This window comes from Drosophila virilis, unplaced genomic scaffold (genome assembly GCF_030788295.1).
Source record: "Drosophila virilis strain 15010-1051.87 unplaced genomic scaffold, Dvir_AGI_RSII-ME tig00001776, whole genome shotgun sequence".
Classification (NCBI taxonomy): Eukaryota; Metazoa; Arthropoda; class Insecta; order Diptera; family Drosophilidae; genus Drosophila; species Drosophila virilis.
This window is the reverse complement of record NW_027212859.1, coordinates 240,129-257,576: the sequence shown is the minus strand read 5'-3', so window position 1 is coordinate 257,576 and position 17,448 is coordinate 240,129. Positions and strand designations below refer to the sequence as shown.

The 17,448-nt window shown below is 37.1% G+C and overlaps 1 protein-coding gene across 1 annotated transcript in view; it reads left to right on the top strand.

The window, feature by feature from the left end:
- kl-3 (dynein heavy chain 8, axonemal kl-3) overlaps positions 1–17,448 on the top strand; it is a 233,337-nt gene that overhangs the window by 154,126 nt on the left and 61,763 nt on the right. The window contains exon 8 of the mRNA XM_032433417.2: positions 5,711–5,840. Within this exon, the coding sequence (XP_032289308.1) occupies positions 5,711–5,840 (130 nt within the window). The remainder of the gene's footprint in view (positions 1–5,710; positions 5,841–17,448) is intronic.

Here is a 17,448-nt window from a genome sequence, read left to right as displayed (position 1 = left end):
TATGTATGAACGCAAGGATCATAGAACCTATAAGAGCTAGAGACTTAAAATTTTAGATGTAGGCGCTCCAAGCTCCCGCGCAGATCGAGTTTTATTCCGATAATCGGTAACTTACTCCGTTTCCAAGCAATTGATAAAAAATATCCAATATCGATATCGATATCCTGTTTTTTGGTAAATAATAAGAGCTAGAGTCACCAAACTTGACATATAGTTTCTAAAATAGAATATATATTCATTTGATGTTGGATGAAGAGTGTTCAGGGTATCCCCTAGTCGGGAGCTCCCGACTAGAACCTCTTACTTGTTTGCTTTTGAAATTATGTCAACTGTATCTAAGTAAGGCTAATAACTTAGAAATGTTTAAATATCTAAAGAATCAAAAATAAAAACAATTATAATTAAATGTGATTAAATAAATAATTTAAAATGGGTAAGAAAATAAAATGTTTAACAAAATTTATAATCAATATAGAACAACAATTATTTCTGTAAATTGAATCACATTTTAGTAACATGAAATGTATTTTAGTAGAATTTGCTTTACCAAAAAGATTAGATAGGCAAAAACTGAGTAATAAAGCACACAACAAACATATTGAATATTATGTCAGATAAAGACTCAATAATTGGGCTCACATATAGAGATAGGCCAAATTTTCGTAATCGTGCACTTAATGTGCTGCACATACATAAAGATTTTATAAAGGTGTGTGATTTTGAATACGAATACATGGACATGTTCAATGCTCCTATGGGTCTATTAATACATTGTTCAAAAATCCATTAATACATTGATTTTGAATACGAACACATGGACATGTTCAATGCTCCTATGGGTCCATTAATACATTGTTCAAAAATCGAAAATGGAAGTAGTAGGCCTTAAGGCCTTAAGTAGGCCTGTGCCAAAAGGAATGGCACCAAATAGTTGAAAAAATAAAGTTGCACAAATCTAATTTCGATAAATCCAATAAGTTCCTAAATAAATGTGCACCAGTTTTGCAATTAACCATAATTTAACACAATGAGATTCTTGTATATCAATGATTTGAAATCAAGGGTTTATTTAATGAGTGGCAGCATAAACTCAGGAGCTTACACAGAGTCCAAACTTCAGACATTTAACAATGTCTAAGCGATAATCTGGTAGGCTTAAGCGAAAAGCATAACATACAGATTTATTTACCATGGCATTAAACACACCAGTAACGTTTGAAAGGTCACGTTTGACAAACTCACCGGAAAACGACCAAATAGAAGACATAAAATTATAAAACATGGCGCAGACAGTTGTAGAGTTTTTAAAATTAGCCCCGTCACTCTTACCAGAGTTGAATGGAGGAGAGAAGTTGAATGGAGAGGCCGAACATCTGTAAGGTTTCATGAATGCGTTGAATCTAATATGTAAAGGTACTTAAAAAAAAAGGTAGTCATGAACTAACTGCTGTAAACATTATAAAGACTAAACTTAAAGGCTACGCTAGAATTTTGGTAAGTAATGTGCAGACAATTGTTGCCATTATTAATCAATTATACAAAGCTCTTAAAGGAAAATCCGTAGAATTTATCTTTGCAAAACTCCTTAATTTGCAGCAAAAGTGTAAATCGGTAAATGAGTATGCCCAAGAGGTGGAAAATAGACCCAGTTTCTTGAAGGAGCTTATATCAGTGATGGTCTAATCCCGGAACTAGAACTAACAAATACAGCTTGACATTAGCTGTAAAGGCCATGACGCAAAATTGCGCCATAGATAAAGTAAAACTTATCATGTAAGCAGTCACCTTCAATATCAAGAACGAAGCGGTATAAATATTTGAAAATAGTTGCAACTGGGCAGTCCAACAGTATCTTATTCTGCCAGAATTACTCTCAGCGCGCGGAAACAGCGGTCGAGGTAACTACAGAGTAAGCGCAACCGGCTCAAATGGTAACAACAAATACATTTTAGAAAAAGGCCACTTATCATTTTATTGGAATAGGATTAAAAATTATTTGAGCTCGATTTACATATTATTTAAGGGGTAGAAGTGCGGAGGAAAAGAATTTAACTATATACGCTACATTTTTTTATTGGGGCTGTGAAAGGGAACACAAGAATTTTACAAAACAACGTTGTAGAAATTACAGAATATATCCTCCTTTAATGGAGTATTCCTCGTAGAAATATCTTTAAGGCTCTTATAAATTTGTATGATATTGAAAATAAAAACTAATCGATAATTGGTAGAACAGCGATAGGTAATATTTGAATTTCTTTGCGATTCATTTTTTATTCTGCCAAGCAATTTGATAATAGTAACTCTCGCTGTACGAGCAGCTTTCAAAACGGCAGTTGTTAATATTTAAATAGGAAAGCCAGACTCAACTTTAAGAATTTCTGTATACATGTACACAGACCCATTCATGCACGTCTGCTTCGCAGTCTATCGCGCTCTAACAGCATGGTAATTAAGACTCTTTTCTGTAATGCTGTTAAGGAAGGTCGACAGATATATGATATAGAGGTCCTATCTTAAAAGATTTTGCTTATATATGAAAAGCATAGTAAAACTATCAAATGCCAAGATTGGTCAAGATATCTTGATAATCAACATTTTTTTCATATAACTACTTTATTTTCGACTGATCTGGCATCTATATGAGATAGTGGTCCATTCCAGCTGGTTCCGACATATGTAATGCGTGCAACAGAATAAGGGCCTTCTGCAAAGTTTCCTTAAGGCTCAGAGATTAGTTCGCATAGAAATAGACAGACGCGACATAGATTTTCCATTTCTGCTAGGGCGTCTTCAATTCTCTGTTCCGGCTAGACCAACCAGAAATTATCATGGTGCACAGAGTCAAACGCCTTACTGAAGTCAGTGTAAATGACATCAGTTTGCATTTTCGAAAGGAAAGCATCATTTACCAAGGAAGTAAGCTCAAGCAGATTGGTCTTAGTTGACCGATTCTTTACGAATCCATGTTGAACAGAGGAAACAACTGATTGCAGAAATGCTGCAAATTCGAAGTGATTATTTTTTCAAATAATTTAGGAATAGCAGACAGTTTTGCAATGCCCCTGTAATTTTGTATATCAGTCTTCCCACCTTTCTTGTGAAGAGGAATGATATAAGATTCTTTCCAAAGAGATGGAAAGACAGAAGTTTCAAGGGATAGATTAAAAAGCCTTAGCAATGGATAAAAAAGGGAAGAACTACACTCCTTGAGTAGACAACTAGGAATATTGTCCGGCCCAGGAGAGTAAGAAGATTTTAAAGAGTTTATAGCTAATAGGAGAGAGGAAATAATGGGGGAGGTATAGAACTAGCGGAAGAAATAGTATAAGGGTAAGAATTAGTATTAGGACAGACTGAAGAGTAAGTTGATTGGAAAAAATTAGCAAAGAGGTTAGCATAATCAGTGTCATTGCTAGCTTTATCCATCCCAAGAAAAAAAGAAGATGGCAAACTTGAAGATTTACGCTTCAAGTTTACAAAATGATAAAACTGTCTCGGATTTCGCGAATTGTCTTTTACAACGAATTAGATAATTTTCATAGCATTGAGAATTAAAAAGAAAGAAGTTCGACTTGGCTATGGAATATTTATCCAAGTCTGTACACGAACCAGACTTTTTAAACTTTTCAAAATGTTTGGGTTTTACATTTTTTAGATGTGATAATCTGGGGTGAGCCAGGGTGGTTTTGAAAAAGTAGTCGAAGAAATTGACTTAGGAATACACACATCTAAGAGGGAGTTTAGGGTCATATAAACAAAATTAATGGCTGTATTCATATCAACTGAGTCATATAAGAAAGACCAATCGGTTGAATAAATTATCTGATTCAGCAAAGAATAATTTCCTTTGCGAAAGCAATAGCGGGGCTTATTGGCTGATGAGCACGAAATGAAAAGATTACAATTTAGCATTGCAATCTCTAAAGTTGGATGATAGACATCCTCAGGAAGAGATAAAGGAGGTGACCTAGACACATTAGAAATAAGGTAGTCGTTATCAAATACAAGGTCAAGTGTTCTATTAGAAATTGAATTGATTTGAAACAACGAAAGATCAAGCATGCAGTCTATGTGCATGCAGTCGTGCTGTGCTGAGGGCACTAGATAATTTTCAGCAGTGGATAATAACCAAGAAATGTTCGGCAAATTAAAATCACCCAACAGCATTAATAGGTCATTATCACGAACGTGTGAAAAAACTTCTTTAATACAAGTAATATGATTCATATAAGCTTGAATATCAAAAGAAGGTGGGACATAAGAGCATGTTACATAGATATTCCGTGTAGGAAAAGACACCTTAACTGAGATAATCTCAGCGTCAGTAGGCGTACTAAAACAGAATAGTTCAGACTGGAGAGTGGCTTTAACGGCAATTAACACCCCATCACCTCGAGTCGGCCGATCATTTCTAAACAAAATAAAGTTATTCGGTAAATCTCAAAATCAGATATGGTTGAGTTTAACCATGTTGCTGAAAATGCTATTATATCCGAATCGACGGAAGTGCTGGCCATGAAAAATATCGAATTTAATATAAAATTTAATATCGAAAGGTACGGCAAACATCTACATGTGTGAAGGGTCGGGAAAAGGCTGATCTCAAACATAAGTTGGCTCTGGAGTCGTCGGCGGTTTACCTGGACCTTGATCTTTGGGATACAGTATTTGGCTCTTGTGATTCGCATTACCTACTGATTGACTCCGTAAAAAAAAGTGGTGTGTAAATCGTTCCAGGAGGCGTGAAGAATTACAATTGGCCGGAATGATTATGGGGATTCGCTCTTTATAGCCACAGGATCGCAGAATACCCCTTTGATCGATAAAAGGGTTGAAATTTCGAATGCTGCTTGATCCTTGAATTTGCTTCTTATCGAGCAAACAGCTATACTCCTTAGGATAAAACTTGCGTTGAGTATACTCGATAAGTAGGAGCTGAACTCGCGTAAGTTCTTTATTACGGAGCTCAGCGGGAAGGTGGATCGATGGATTTCTATAGCACTGGATAAAGCGACAGACATATGCGATAACTCGGAAACTTGTCGAATCTGGAGAATTGTTCCAGAAAGTTATAGGAGGGTAGCTGTAAGACATTACGCGTTGTTTAAACTCTGTCTCAAGTACTGTCACAGGAACTAGCCATTGGTTTTGTGGTAGTTGTAACTATTCCGGTCCATGCCACAAAAAAAAAGCAGCCCATTAGGTCCCGAGCAGAAAGCCCCGACCACCTAAGTCAGCTGAGTTTTCTGTGGATCGAACATGGGACCCTTTGCCATTGGTGAATGTTATCTTGGCTACCTGGCTAGCCACAAAGGTAGACAAGAACAATAGTGGAGTCTGTCCAATTGAAATTTTCTCTACTCTGGATGGAGAGCCGAGGAATAAGATCCGTGGTGAGCACGGAAAGAACGGCGCCATGCAGCTCTACGCGTGGCTTGATACCTTCTTAATTGGCGGGACTCACGGTTTTGCTGCCTTTTGTTTTGTTTTAATAAATTTCTGTTTTAAAAATGCCCTAGTGAGGTAGGTTTTTTGGGTGATGAACAAAGTAGGTTTTGGGCAAACTTTATTTTCATTTATCATATATATTGACCCCACATTATTGGATAGTCTCGTTGCTACGCAAAAGGCTTGCCTTTTGGAATTAATTCATAAAATGTTCTTGACATATTTATATACATATATCACATCCTTTGTTTATTCGCAGAATGGACCTAAGCCTACAGTTGATTATAGACACATATGCGCTGTTCTCTCAATTTCACATATTTGTTCCACAAGATGATTGTGATAAAGTTGAAGGACTTCAAGTTATGTTTAACAAAATGCTAGAAAACGTAAGTATTCCGTTTTTAATTAGAAAATATTAAAAAAGGTTGTTTAAGGTATTCAAGAATAGATTTACTGTAATCGTTTGTCTTTAAAATGTTTCTTAACAGCCCATACCGTAATAGTTATAAAGCTAAAGTGGTATATTCCTGCCGCATTTAGAGAAAAATAAGGAAAATATTTTGCATGCAACTTTTTTGGCTACGATCCGATCGGCCTCAAACTCATTTTCAAAAGAACTGTGTTTAAATTAATTTAAGGGGTATTACACCTTGGTGAATATGTTGGTCAAATTCATTTCAAACGATATACATGACAATTATTTAAGACTTGTTTTACATTTTACATCACAAAATCAAAGCCACCTCGTTCGAAAATGAGATTCAAAGATCTTTTCCGGTAAAATTTTAAGTTTCGTCCGATTTGCTTTTAACATCTTTTCGAAGCGATCTACGGTCTAGGGGGTCTCACCTGCTTTAATCGATGGCGAGCTGTCTCGTTGCTCAAGCAACAATTTTTGGCGGTGATGGTCAAAGGAGTATATGCTACGGCTCCAAGTACGGAGAAAGAGGCACCATCGCCTACCAAACGTCATTGTGGGAGAGCTGGTGATCATCAACAGTGGCTGATCGGCAGAGCGACGGCAGTTCACGCAGCAGAGGACGGCGTCGTTAATTATATAAACAAATATAATTTTTCATGGCGCAACCCGAGTGGGCAGTTTTAAAAGATAATTGTGCGGAGCTGTTTCTCGCGTAAAAAAAAAATAAATTTGAAATTCGGCAAGAAATAAAAAAAAAAATAAATACATGTATCCTGCTGCCATCGTTGGATGCTTACGATGCATATCCCACGCTCCGACTGAGCGCATTTGATGAGCATAATATATACGCTCACTAACAAGCATAAGCAATCTACAAACGAAAATAAAGATATTTAAAAGCACCACTCAGAGCAGCACTGCCTCAAACATTCCATATGCTATAATTCAAATTAAAACATTTAAAATGTAACATAACGACCATGACGAAGTAGCTATAACCTGCCTGGAGTAAACAAAACGACTGTGATCAACCTAAGCTGGAGCTGGAGCTGGAGCTGAAGGACCGAAAAACCAAATAAATACTAAATACAGTGGCATTAAGAAGCGAATCAGACATAGAGAGTCGGAAATAGTACGACTCCTATACAAATACAAAAATCCCCTTCCATGGGACACTGCAGTTAAACTAAATGACGAGCTCAAACATCTCGAACCAATATTAAAGCCAGTGTGAGCCCTGTCCCTTGAAATGAAAGAAATAAAACTAACAAAATATCATCGTTCACCGCCAAGAAAAATTACAGCACGCCCACGCCGATGCCCACCAGCCGAGTCAAGCAATGCATGAGAGAAAAAATATTGTAAAACAATCAAAATCAAATTTAACATATTTGATCGAGTTTATTTCCGATAATCGATAACTTACTCCGTTTCCAAGCAATCGATACAAATCGATATCGATATCCTGTTTTTTGGGAAATTTTGGTAAATAATAAGAGCTAGAGTCACCAAACTTGACATATAGCTTCTAAAATTAAATATATATATACATTTGATAATGGAAGAGGGTTCAGGGTATCCCCTAGTCGGGAGCTCCCGACTAGAACATCTTACTTATCATAATATAGAATCAGGAAAAAACTAGTATTTTTATACCCTGAACCCATTAAAAATGTATGTAACAGGCAGAAGGAGGTATCTCCGACCCCATATGTGTTAGAAAAAGACCACTTATCATTTTATTGGAATCCGATAAAAAATTATTTTAGCTACATTTACATATTATTTAAGGGGTAGAAGTGCAGAGGAAAAGAATTTAACTATATACGCTACATTTCTTTATTGGGGCTGTGTAAGGAAACACAAGAATTCTACGACACAACGTTGTAGAAAATACGGAATATATCAGGATACCTTCGGGAAGTCGCTGACCATTCCCAGCTATGAGCAAGGGCATAGTTTGCCGGACAGGTTTAAAAAATTTTTCTCCACCGGTCGGTCATTTCCCATTACATTACTCTACTTTTCTCTTAACTCTTACTTAACACTCTTTATCTAGGTTACTCTTCTTTACTTTTTAACAAATCTTCTTACTTTCTTTCCTATTTATTGTATTTTTTTAATTAATTCAGTAACTTAAGATTTTTTTGAAATTTACTCAAGAAAACTTTTTTCCTACTTACAACTTTCTGCTTATATGTAGGCTTTAATAGCGTCACTGATAAATGAGATGTGAAAAGGGGCACAGCTGGCCGGACTGGCAAATAAAACACATCCATCGGCCGGTGATGCTATTTAGAGAATTGTGTTTATTAACGAGGCTTTTATCATATAAATACATTTCTTTTGTATAATTTATTGAATAATGAGGAAGACACTCGTCATGTCGATCATAAAATAAAAACGAGAAAGAAGGGCTATCTTCGGCACGCCAGAGATCTAATACCCTTGCAGACCCAATTTTTTCATAATGCTCATAGTGCTTTGCCCCTATCTAAGAATTACCGGGAAAATAGTATATGCCGAGTTTGGTCAAGGTATCTTGATAATCAAAATGTTTTTTCATACGACTTAATTTTCGACCGATCGTTCCTATGGCAGCTATATGATATAGTGGTCCGATCTTAATAGGATTTTGCATATATGAGGAGCATAGTAAAACTAATAAATGCCGAGTTTAGTCAAGATATATTGAAAAACAAAATGTTTTTTCATCCAAAAACTTAATACTCGACCGATCATTCCTATGGCAGCTATATGATATAGTGGTCCGATCTTAATAGGATTTTGCTTATGTTTGAGGAGTAAAGTAAAACTAATAAGTGCCGAGTTTGGTCTAGATGTCTTGAAAAACAAAATGTTTTTCATACAAAAACTTAATTTTCGACCGATCGTTCCTATGGCAGGTATATGATGTAGTGGTCCGATCTTAATAGGATTTTGCATATATATGAGAGTAAAGTAAAACTAATAACTGCCGAGTTTGGTCAAGATATTTTGAAAAACAAAATGTTTTTTCATCCAAAAACTTAATTTTCGACCGATCATTCCTATGGCAGCTATATGGTATAGCGGTCCGATATTAATAGGATTTCGCACATATATGAAGAGTAAAGTAAAACTAATAAGTGCCGAGTTTGGTCAAGATATCTTGAAAAACAAAATGTTTTTTCATACAAAAACTTAATTTTCGACTGATCGATCCTATGGCAGCTATATGATATAGTGGTCCGATCTTAATAGGATTTTGCATATATATGAGGAGTAAAGTAAAACTAATAAGTGCCGAGTTTGGTCAAGATATCTTGAAAAACAAAATGTTTTTCATACAAAAACTTAATTTTCGACCGATCATTCCTATGGCAGCTATATGATATAGTAGTCCGATCTTAATACGTTTTTGCATATATATGAAGAGTAAAGTAAAACTAATGAATGCCGAGTTTGGTCAAGATACCTTGATAAACAAAATGTTTTTTCATACAAAAACTTTATTTTCGACCGATCGTTTCTATGGCAGCTATATGATATAGTGGTCCGATCTTAATAGGATTTTGTATATATATGAGGACTAAGTAACACTAATAAATACCGAGTTTGGTCAAGATATCTTGAAAAACAAAATGTTTTTTCATACAAAAACTTAATTTTCCACCGATCCTTCCTATGGCAGCTATATGATATAGTGGTCCGATCCAGCTGGTTTTCACATATATGCTGCAACAGAAAGAGGGAGTTCTGCAAAGTTTCATTAAGATAGCTTTAAAACTGAGGGACTAGTTCGCATAGAAACAGACAGACGGACAGACGGACATGGCTATATCGACTCGGCTGTTGATGCTGATTAAGAATATATATACTTTATGGGGTGGGAAATGTCTCCTTCTATGCGTTACACATTTCACGACAAAATTATAATGCCCTCTGCAAGGGTATAAAAAAATATATATATGATTCAGCATTTGGTGATAACCACAGGTGCTCCACACTGTAACGGACAGAAACCACATTTTCTTGGAACAAGCACGTAGACTGTGACATGCGTTTTTCAGATAATCCGGAGTTCAAAGAGTTGGTCCAGCATCTTATACATGAGTTACAAGACGAACGCAAACTGTTGAGAATGCTGGCAAGGGAAAATTTAAAGGTATTGCAAGATGAAAATAAACGAGCACTTTGAATAGAAAGGTGGAAAAGCGATGCAAGATAGACGACTTGATTGCGATTCGGCATACTCAGTATGAACTAGTTAAATTGAAAATGTCTTTTACATTTAAAACGTTTGTTTGGTCATATACTTCATATATAAATTAGTTAGGCTATCAATAGCAATGTCAAAGCAGATTATGTTAAGATTATCTTAATTCCCTTTTACTTGATGTAAGAAGTCTCGCTCTTTTTCGAACTTCGTAATTGTTAAAAAATCAGTTCTGTAAGCAGCATCATAGAAGTCAGTCGTGTTGTTTATCAATTTATTAAACCTTCATTAAAACATCATACCATCCACATACACCCACTTGAGATAAGATTCTTCAAAGTTAAAAAAATAAGATTGTTATCCAACAACGTCTATGGTAGCAGAATTCATCAAAGAATTCGGTAGGAGGGCTGAATGTAGGAATAGTAAAAGTTTCAGAAGAGCCAGTAGCCGAGCGACGACAACCTATTGTTGCCAATCTAAAAAAAATCATTCATTCGGTGCCGAAATATCGTAGGCTTCGCTCGCACTAGGTAGGCTTAGGCTACAATTATCAAAATAATATAAATAAACCTTAAAATAATACAACGTCGTCTCAAAGTTGTTCACCACGAAAAACTAATGTCCATAAACTTTTGGAGCTACTAAGGCTCCCGAAAATGTAAGTCCCACCTTTTATGGGGATCCCACAGGGTGGTATCTTTAAAAGAGTTGCTTCAATCAAGAAAGGATTGAGTCCAGCTTTTAAATTTAACTATTTAAGGATGGCATTAAAAGGAGAAACTAGATGCATGTGTCGAATTTGCTATTAGCCCCCGGAAAGAATTTCAACGCGACTTGGGAATAATTTAACAAGCGTTATGATAACAAACGGAAAATATTTACCGAAAAATTAAAGCGGCCTTTTAGGACACCGTCGGGAACTTACTGAACTCACTCACCACTGAACTCACTCACCATTCTCACGTGTGAGTAGGGGCATACCTGGTATAGCAAATCATAAAAAGTGTAGAGCAGAAAAGCATTAAAGTATCTTTCAGTATATTAACTGGAATATACTTGTGTATAGTTAGATGAAGGGTTTAGTAAGAGTATCATGTTAAAATTATAACTAGCAAGGGGGAGAAAAATCATGGTTAAATAGAATATTTAATGACCGCTGCTGCTATTATATAAAACCATTGAATCGTACAAATAAACCACTTCCTTATAAGTACTCACAGTAAACAGACTCTTTCAAGTTGGTCTTTCGAGCAGTGCCGGCATGTCGGCTCGCTACATCCAGAGGGCTAACTATACAAGAAGTACGCCTCCCACAACCCACACCATTTGCGCTTCTAAGCGGCGCCTGAAAAGCTTGAAGAGGTCAAGCATCTGGACGATGCCTTTTTTCGTCGTCTTAAGTCCACGAAATCCAGAGAAGACATTCTTACAAATTGAAGGATAATAAAGAAGAACTAGTGGTAATACCGGAGAGATGAGAACAGGTCAACTAAAACCTCCACTGGCGTGGGACGAGGCCACTACGTTATGACTGAAAAAAGATAAAATCGAGCATCGGATTAAATACAACATTTTCAAATATCGACAAAGAAAGGCTATCTTCGGCACACCGAAGATCTAATACCCTTGCAGACCCAACCTTTTCATAATGCTTATAGTGCTTTGCGCGCATCTAAGGAGCACAACTTAATTTTCGACCGTTCGTTCCTATGGCAGCTATATAATGTAATAGTCCGATCTTAATAGGATTTGGATATATGTGAGGGGCATAGTAAAAATAATAAATGCTGAGTTTGGTCAAGATATCTTGAAAAACAAAATGTTTCTTCATACAACTTAATTTTCGACCGTTCGTTCCTATGGCAGCTATATGATGTAATAGTCCGATCTTAATACGATTTGGATATATGTAAGGAGCATGGTAAAACTAATAAATGCTGAGTTTGGTCAAGGTATCTTGAAAAACAAAATGTTTCTTCATACAACAACTTAATTTTCGACCGATCGTTCGAATCACAGCTATATGAGTTTACCGAACTTAATATGATTTAGCCTATATATGAGGAGTATAGAAAATTAATAAATGCCTAGTTAGGTCAAGATAGGCAAATAATAAAAAATAAAGCACACAATAAATAGATTGAATTCCATGTCAGATTTAGACTCATTAATTAGGCTCACATATAGAGATAAGCCAGATTTTCGTATTCGTGCAGTTAATGTGCCGCACACACATAAAGATTTTATAAAGGTGTGTGATTTAAAAACGAATACGAATATACCGTGGTGGGGAATGTATGTTCTGCCACAAAAAGTGACTTCACGTTTGTTTACATTTATGTGTAGGATATGATAATCAACGTCAAACACGTAGTGGCTGTCAGTTCTAATGGTGTCGTCTGTAAATTAGCAGAGGTCGTTCGGACTATTACAAAATGTAAACGAATTAGATTTACAAATAACTTATAAGCATCGCACGCGAGTTACACTCTTTAAAGTTGAAAACTACATCTAAGCCCCATTCATGTTCCTTTAAGTTAATTCTACAATTAATAATAAACATTTATAATGAAGCACGTTAATTTTGTTTGAAGATTTGGTTTATACCGAAACCAGGTATCGTACAAATTGGGGTCTCTTCCGGAATGTTTTATACCTTGCAAAAGGTTTTATAATTTTGTCGTCTGTCCGACTGTCCGTCTGAACGTCTTTCGTCTGTCCGTCTGTCTGTCTCTTTGTTTCTAGTTTAAAAGCTATCTTAATGAAACTTTGCAGAAATCGCTCATTCTGTTGCACGCAGCACATATATCAAAACCAGCTGGATCGCACCACTATATCAAATAGCTGCCATAGAAACGATTGGTCGAAAATTGAGTTGTTTGAAAAACATTTTGATTTTCAATATATCTTGACCAAACTCGACATGTATTAGTTTTACTATACTCCCCATATATATGCAAAATCCTATTAAGATCGGACCATATCATATCCGCCATAGGCACGATCGGACGAAAATTAAGTTGTTGTATTGACAACTTTTTTGGCATTCAAGATATTTTGATTAAACAAGGTATTTAAAGATTTCATTTTTGCAAAATCTTATTAACATCGGACTACTATATCATATTTGCCATAGGAACGATGGGCCGAAAACTAGGTGTTTGATTTGATTTGCTTATCAAGATATGTTGCCCAAACTCGGGGCTAACTATTTTCCCTGTGCTTCTTAGATACGGGCTGGGTCTGCAAGGGTATTAGATCTTCGGTGTGCGAAGATATCCTTTCTTTCTCGTTTTAATTGAATTGACAAGTAAAGAACGAAAGCAGGGCAGTGTGTTATATAGCCATAATTTGCATATATATAGGCATAAATTTCATACATATGTACACATTTATAGTATGCCATAAGGAGACGTCCGCGAAAAACGCAGCAAGCTTAGTACAGAATTTCATGGTCTTGTAACGTGCACTATCACAAATATGACCACCCGAGAATACAAAAGCAGCATTTCTCTTTATTACTTTGATTATATCCACTTTATTTACTAGTTTTATTAACTTTAGCCTCTTGGGTCTCCTAAACTAGGGCCCTGGCGCATTGCCTTGGAACCCTAGCGCTCCTTATCTCGACACGTGACGGCTCGCTTGCAGGCTTTAATCCGCTGACATTCCACACCGCTAAGCGCCTCTTGTCCCTGCTCGGGCGGCACTTGTAAAGAAAATAAGCTACTAGCCGGGGTATAACTCTCAGTCTTACCAGGTCTAGCGAGTTACAAGATATTAATAATTTCGCTGGGAGTGACGGCTTAAGGGTAGGGGGTGAGTATCCTGACCAGACCAAGCGTAGCTCTATTTCTGCACACCTACACTACCGGGCCAACTACGCTAGCGGGCTGCGGTCTCACTCCACTACCTAAACTCTCTATCGGGCCGTGGCCTCGTACCACTACTCTATTGGGCCGGAGCCTCGCGCCAACTCCACTACCCAAACGCTCTATCGGGCCGTGGCCTCGTACCACTACTCTATCGAAACACCAACCGGTAATGCCCACCCCGGGGCCACAATATCGTACAATATGCTCCTGATCGACGTTGAACACCGGCTAATTTCGATGTTAAGGTAAGCCAGGTTACCAGAAAACAAAGAATTATCCGGTTTCTTCTCTTCTATTTACCCTGCCGCACTGTTTTCTGGAGCCCTAGCGCTCCGCTGTACACTCTATGACCTTCCTCGTCTCACGACTACTCATCCTTAGCGTTCGTTCGATGCGATCGCTGGCATGCCATGCGCTTGCCTCGGGCGCTCAACTTCACCGCGAGCTTTCGTAACTTCGCCTCGGAGCTTTCGCTCTTCGCCGCCGAATTGGAGTTGCGCTCTCGAATGCGGTGTTGAACAACCGATCAACAATGCACGGTTGCGGCGGCCGCCGGCGGTTAAATTCAAATTCGCTCTTATAACTTTCGTGGCTCCTTGCCTCTTTGCTCACTAATGTAATTGGTGATTATAATATAATTAATACACTGCGGCTTATAATATTGTCGGCTCCTTGACTCTTATATAAGTAATACAATTGCTACTTGTAACATTGGCGGCTTCTTGCCTCTTATATAACTAATACCATCAAGACTTATAAACACATTGTTGGGTTGTCCCGGCAGCGGCTCCTCGCCGTGATTTGACCATGGGAACGATGGCTCCTCGCCAAAATCGGCGGACCTCAATAACCGCCTCACACTTACAAAAATCCAAAAATTATTTGCATATGTATATTAATAGTGAAAATAATGAATTAAGAGAATATTTTATAAGTGAAAATGTTTGATTAAAGAGCTTAAATACAAATAACTTGAATTACCAAAAGGTGTTTTTGATAACTCATACCAAGAGTGAAAATATTGGGTTGAAAGAATATATTAATATGGAAAATGCTAAAATTAGGGAGTCAAGTATATTCTTGAAAGGTTGACTTAAGACAATATGCTATAATAAATATTCAATACTGAGAATTTGAAGAAAAAGTATGCTAAATTCTTGGGGCTGTTTATGGATAACGATCAAAACTTTGACATATAGAGTAAACATCCTAAAACCGTTGGGAACTCGATTCAAGAAATCGACGCAGTCAACTATTGTTTTTTGGAAAGTAAGCTGTTGTATTAGCACAAGAGCTGCAAACGCTCATTAGAAAATACAAGTTAAGTCAAGAAAAGAGTATTATCATTCAGTCTACGTGTGGTGGGAGTATTTAAAAAAATAATAGCTTAACTAAATGAAAACGAGAAAGAAGGGCTATCTTTGGCACGCCAAAGATCTAATACCCTTGCAGACCCAACCTTTTCATAATGCTCATATTCCTTTGCCCCTATCTAATAAGTACCGGGAAAATAGTAAATGCCGAGTTTGGTTAAAATATCTTGAAAAACAAAATGTTTTTTCATACAAAAACTTAATTTTCGACCGATCGATCCCATGGAAGCTTTATGATATAGTGGTCCGATCTTATTAGGATTTTGCATATATATGAGGAGCATAGTAAAACTAATAAATGCCGAGTTTGGTCGAGATATCTTGATAAACAAAATGTTTTTTATACATAAACTTAATTTTCGACCGATCATTCCTATGGCAGCTATATGATATAGTGGTAAGATGTTAATAGGATTTTGCATATATATGAGGAGTCAAGTAAAACTAATAAATGCCGAGTTTGGTCAAGATATCTTGATAAACAAAATGTTATTTCATACAAAAACATAATTTTCGACCAAGCGTTCCTATGGCAGCTTTATGATATAGTGGTCCGTTCACATATGTGCTGCGTGCAACAGAAAGAGGGAGCTCTGCAAGTTTCATTAAGATAGCTTTAAAAATGAGGGACTAGTTCGCATAGAAACAGACAGACGGAGAAATAGTGAAATAGAAAAAGGGAAATAGTTCATGTATTGCATAGACCATCATGAAAAATTTTTGAGTGTAAAATGGTTTATATGAAAGGAATCAATGATCATTGGCAGGAAGATTTGGTGGAAGTCGGAAATTATATATCATTAAATAAAAATGTTCGATTCCTATTAACGGGTATCGATACATTTTCCAAATATGTGCGGTGTGTAGAACCACTAACCATATAATGTATAGACATACTAAATGGCCCCTTAAATAGAAACAAGAAAAATCGAAACGAGGCGACCCCAAGGGTACCTGCGACCATTTTAGTGTGCCCCGACAGAGTAAGACTGCCGAGAGTGGCAGCCGAACGCCGGCCTCAAAAGTTGAACGCACAACGTCGCTGCGGTTGGTGATGCGTTTTCTCAATATATGTATGTAAGTTAACAACTAAGCATAAATATATTGCCCTAGCAACTAAGTAGCTTCGTATTAACAATGCTGACGCGCCAGAACTGAGTTCAGCGCTCTGCGCTAAGAACGGCCAGCAGCGGTAAGCTGACACTGCATGGAATGCTGAGTCGGCTTGCCGACCATGCTTTGATGGCGTGATGCATTGAGGCTTAGGGTATTTGTATAATTTGCTTGTCCCCTAGTTTTCAGTTTAATATGAGGCGCGCAACACATAAGTCGCTGAAATAAATATACTGCTCCGGCATTGCCGATAAAACATATCTTTCGTTATTGTCTGAGCCCAAGGCCAGCAATAGAAGCCAACTTCAAAACATAATCTTCAGTAATATTACTGGATCAAGGAGAACATATTTGGATCAAGGGCAGCGCGGGATCAACGCAACTTACCCAAGATAACATTGTGTTACATCACAGAACATACATCAATTGATAACTGGCGCCCAACCAATAAATAGGAACTCATACCATGTAAGTTCATAAGTGATTTCAGTTTGAAGAAATTATTCACGAACGCCACGTACCGATACGTGTGATTTTTTTTTTTTAAAAAACTTGTAAAGTAAAGTAAATATTGCTGCTTTCTTCTGCCAGCATTTCATTCCTTTAAAGCATTGCATACCTTAAACGAATAATTATTGCATACTTTCGGCAGCATTATATTTTTTGCTGCATACCCCTAACAAGTTTTTATAATAAATATTGCATACCCCAAGATTCACCAGTTTCCACTATTGCCAACAGCGTTACCTGCCGATCTTTCTCGATCGGCCTAAGTTTGAAAAGTGCCAACCATAAGCCAATGAGTTGGAATTATAGGGAGATAAAAGTCGAATATAATAGTGACGATAGCTGGGAGGGGGAAATCAATTGCTCAGTAGATCCTACTCCTGCAGATACCGTTGTAACTGAAAAAATGGAGCCGGCTCAAGTTCAGAATCTCATTGAGGGTGCCATCAGGCAAGCTTTAGCGCAACAACAAAATCAGTTTCAAGCACAAATAACCGCTTTAGC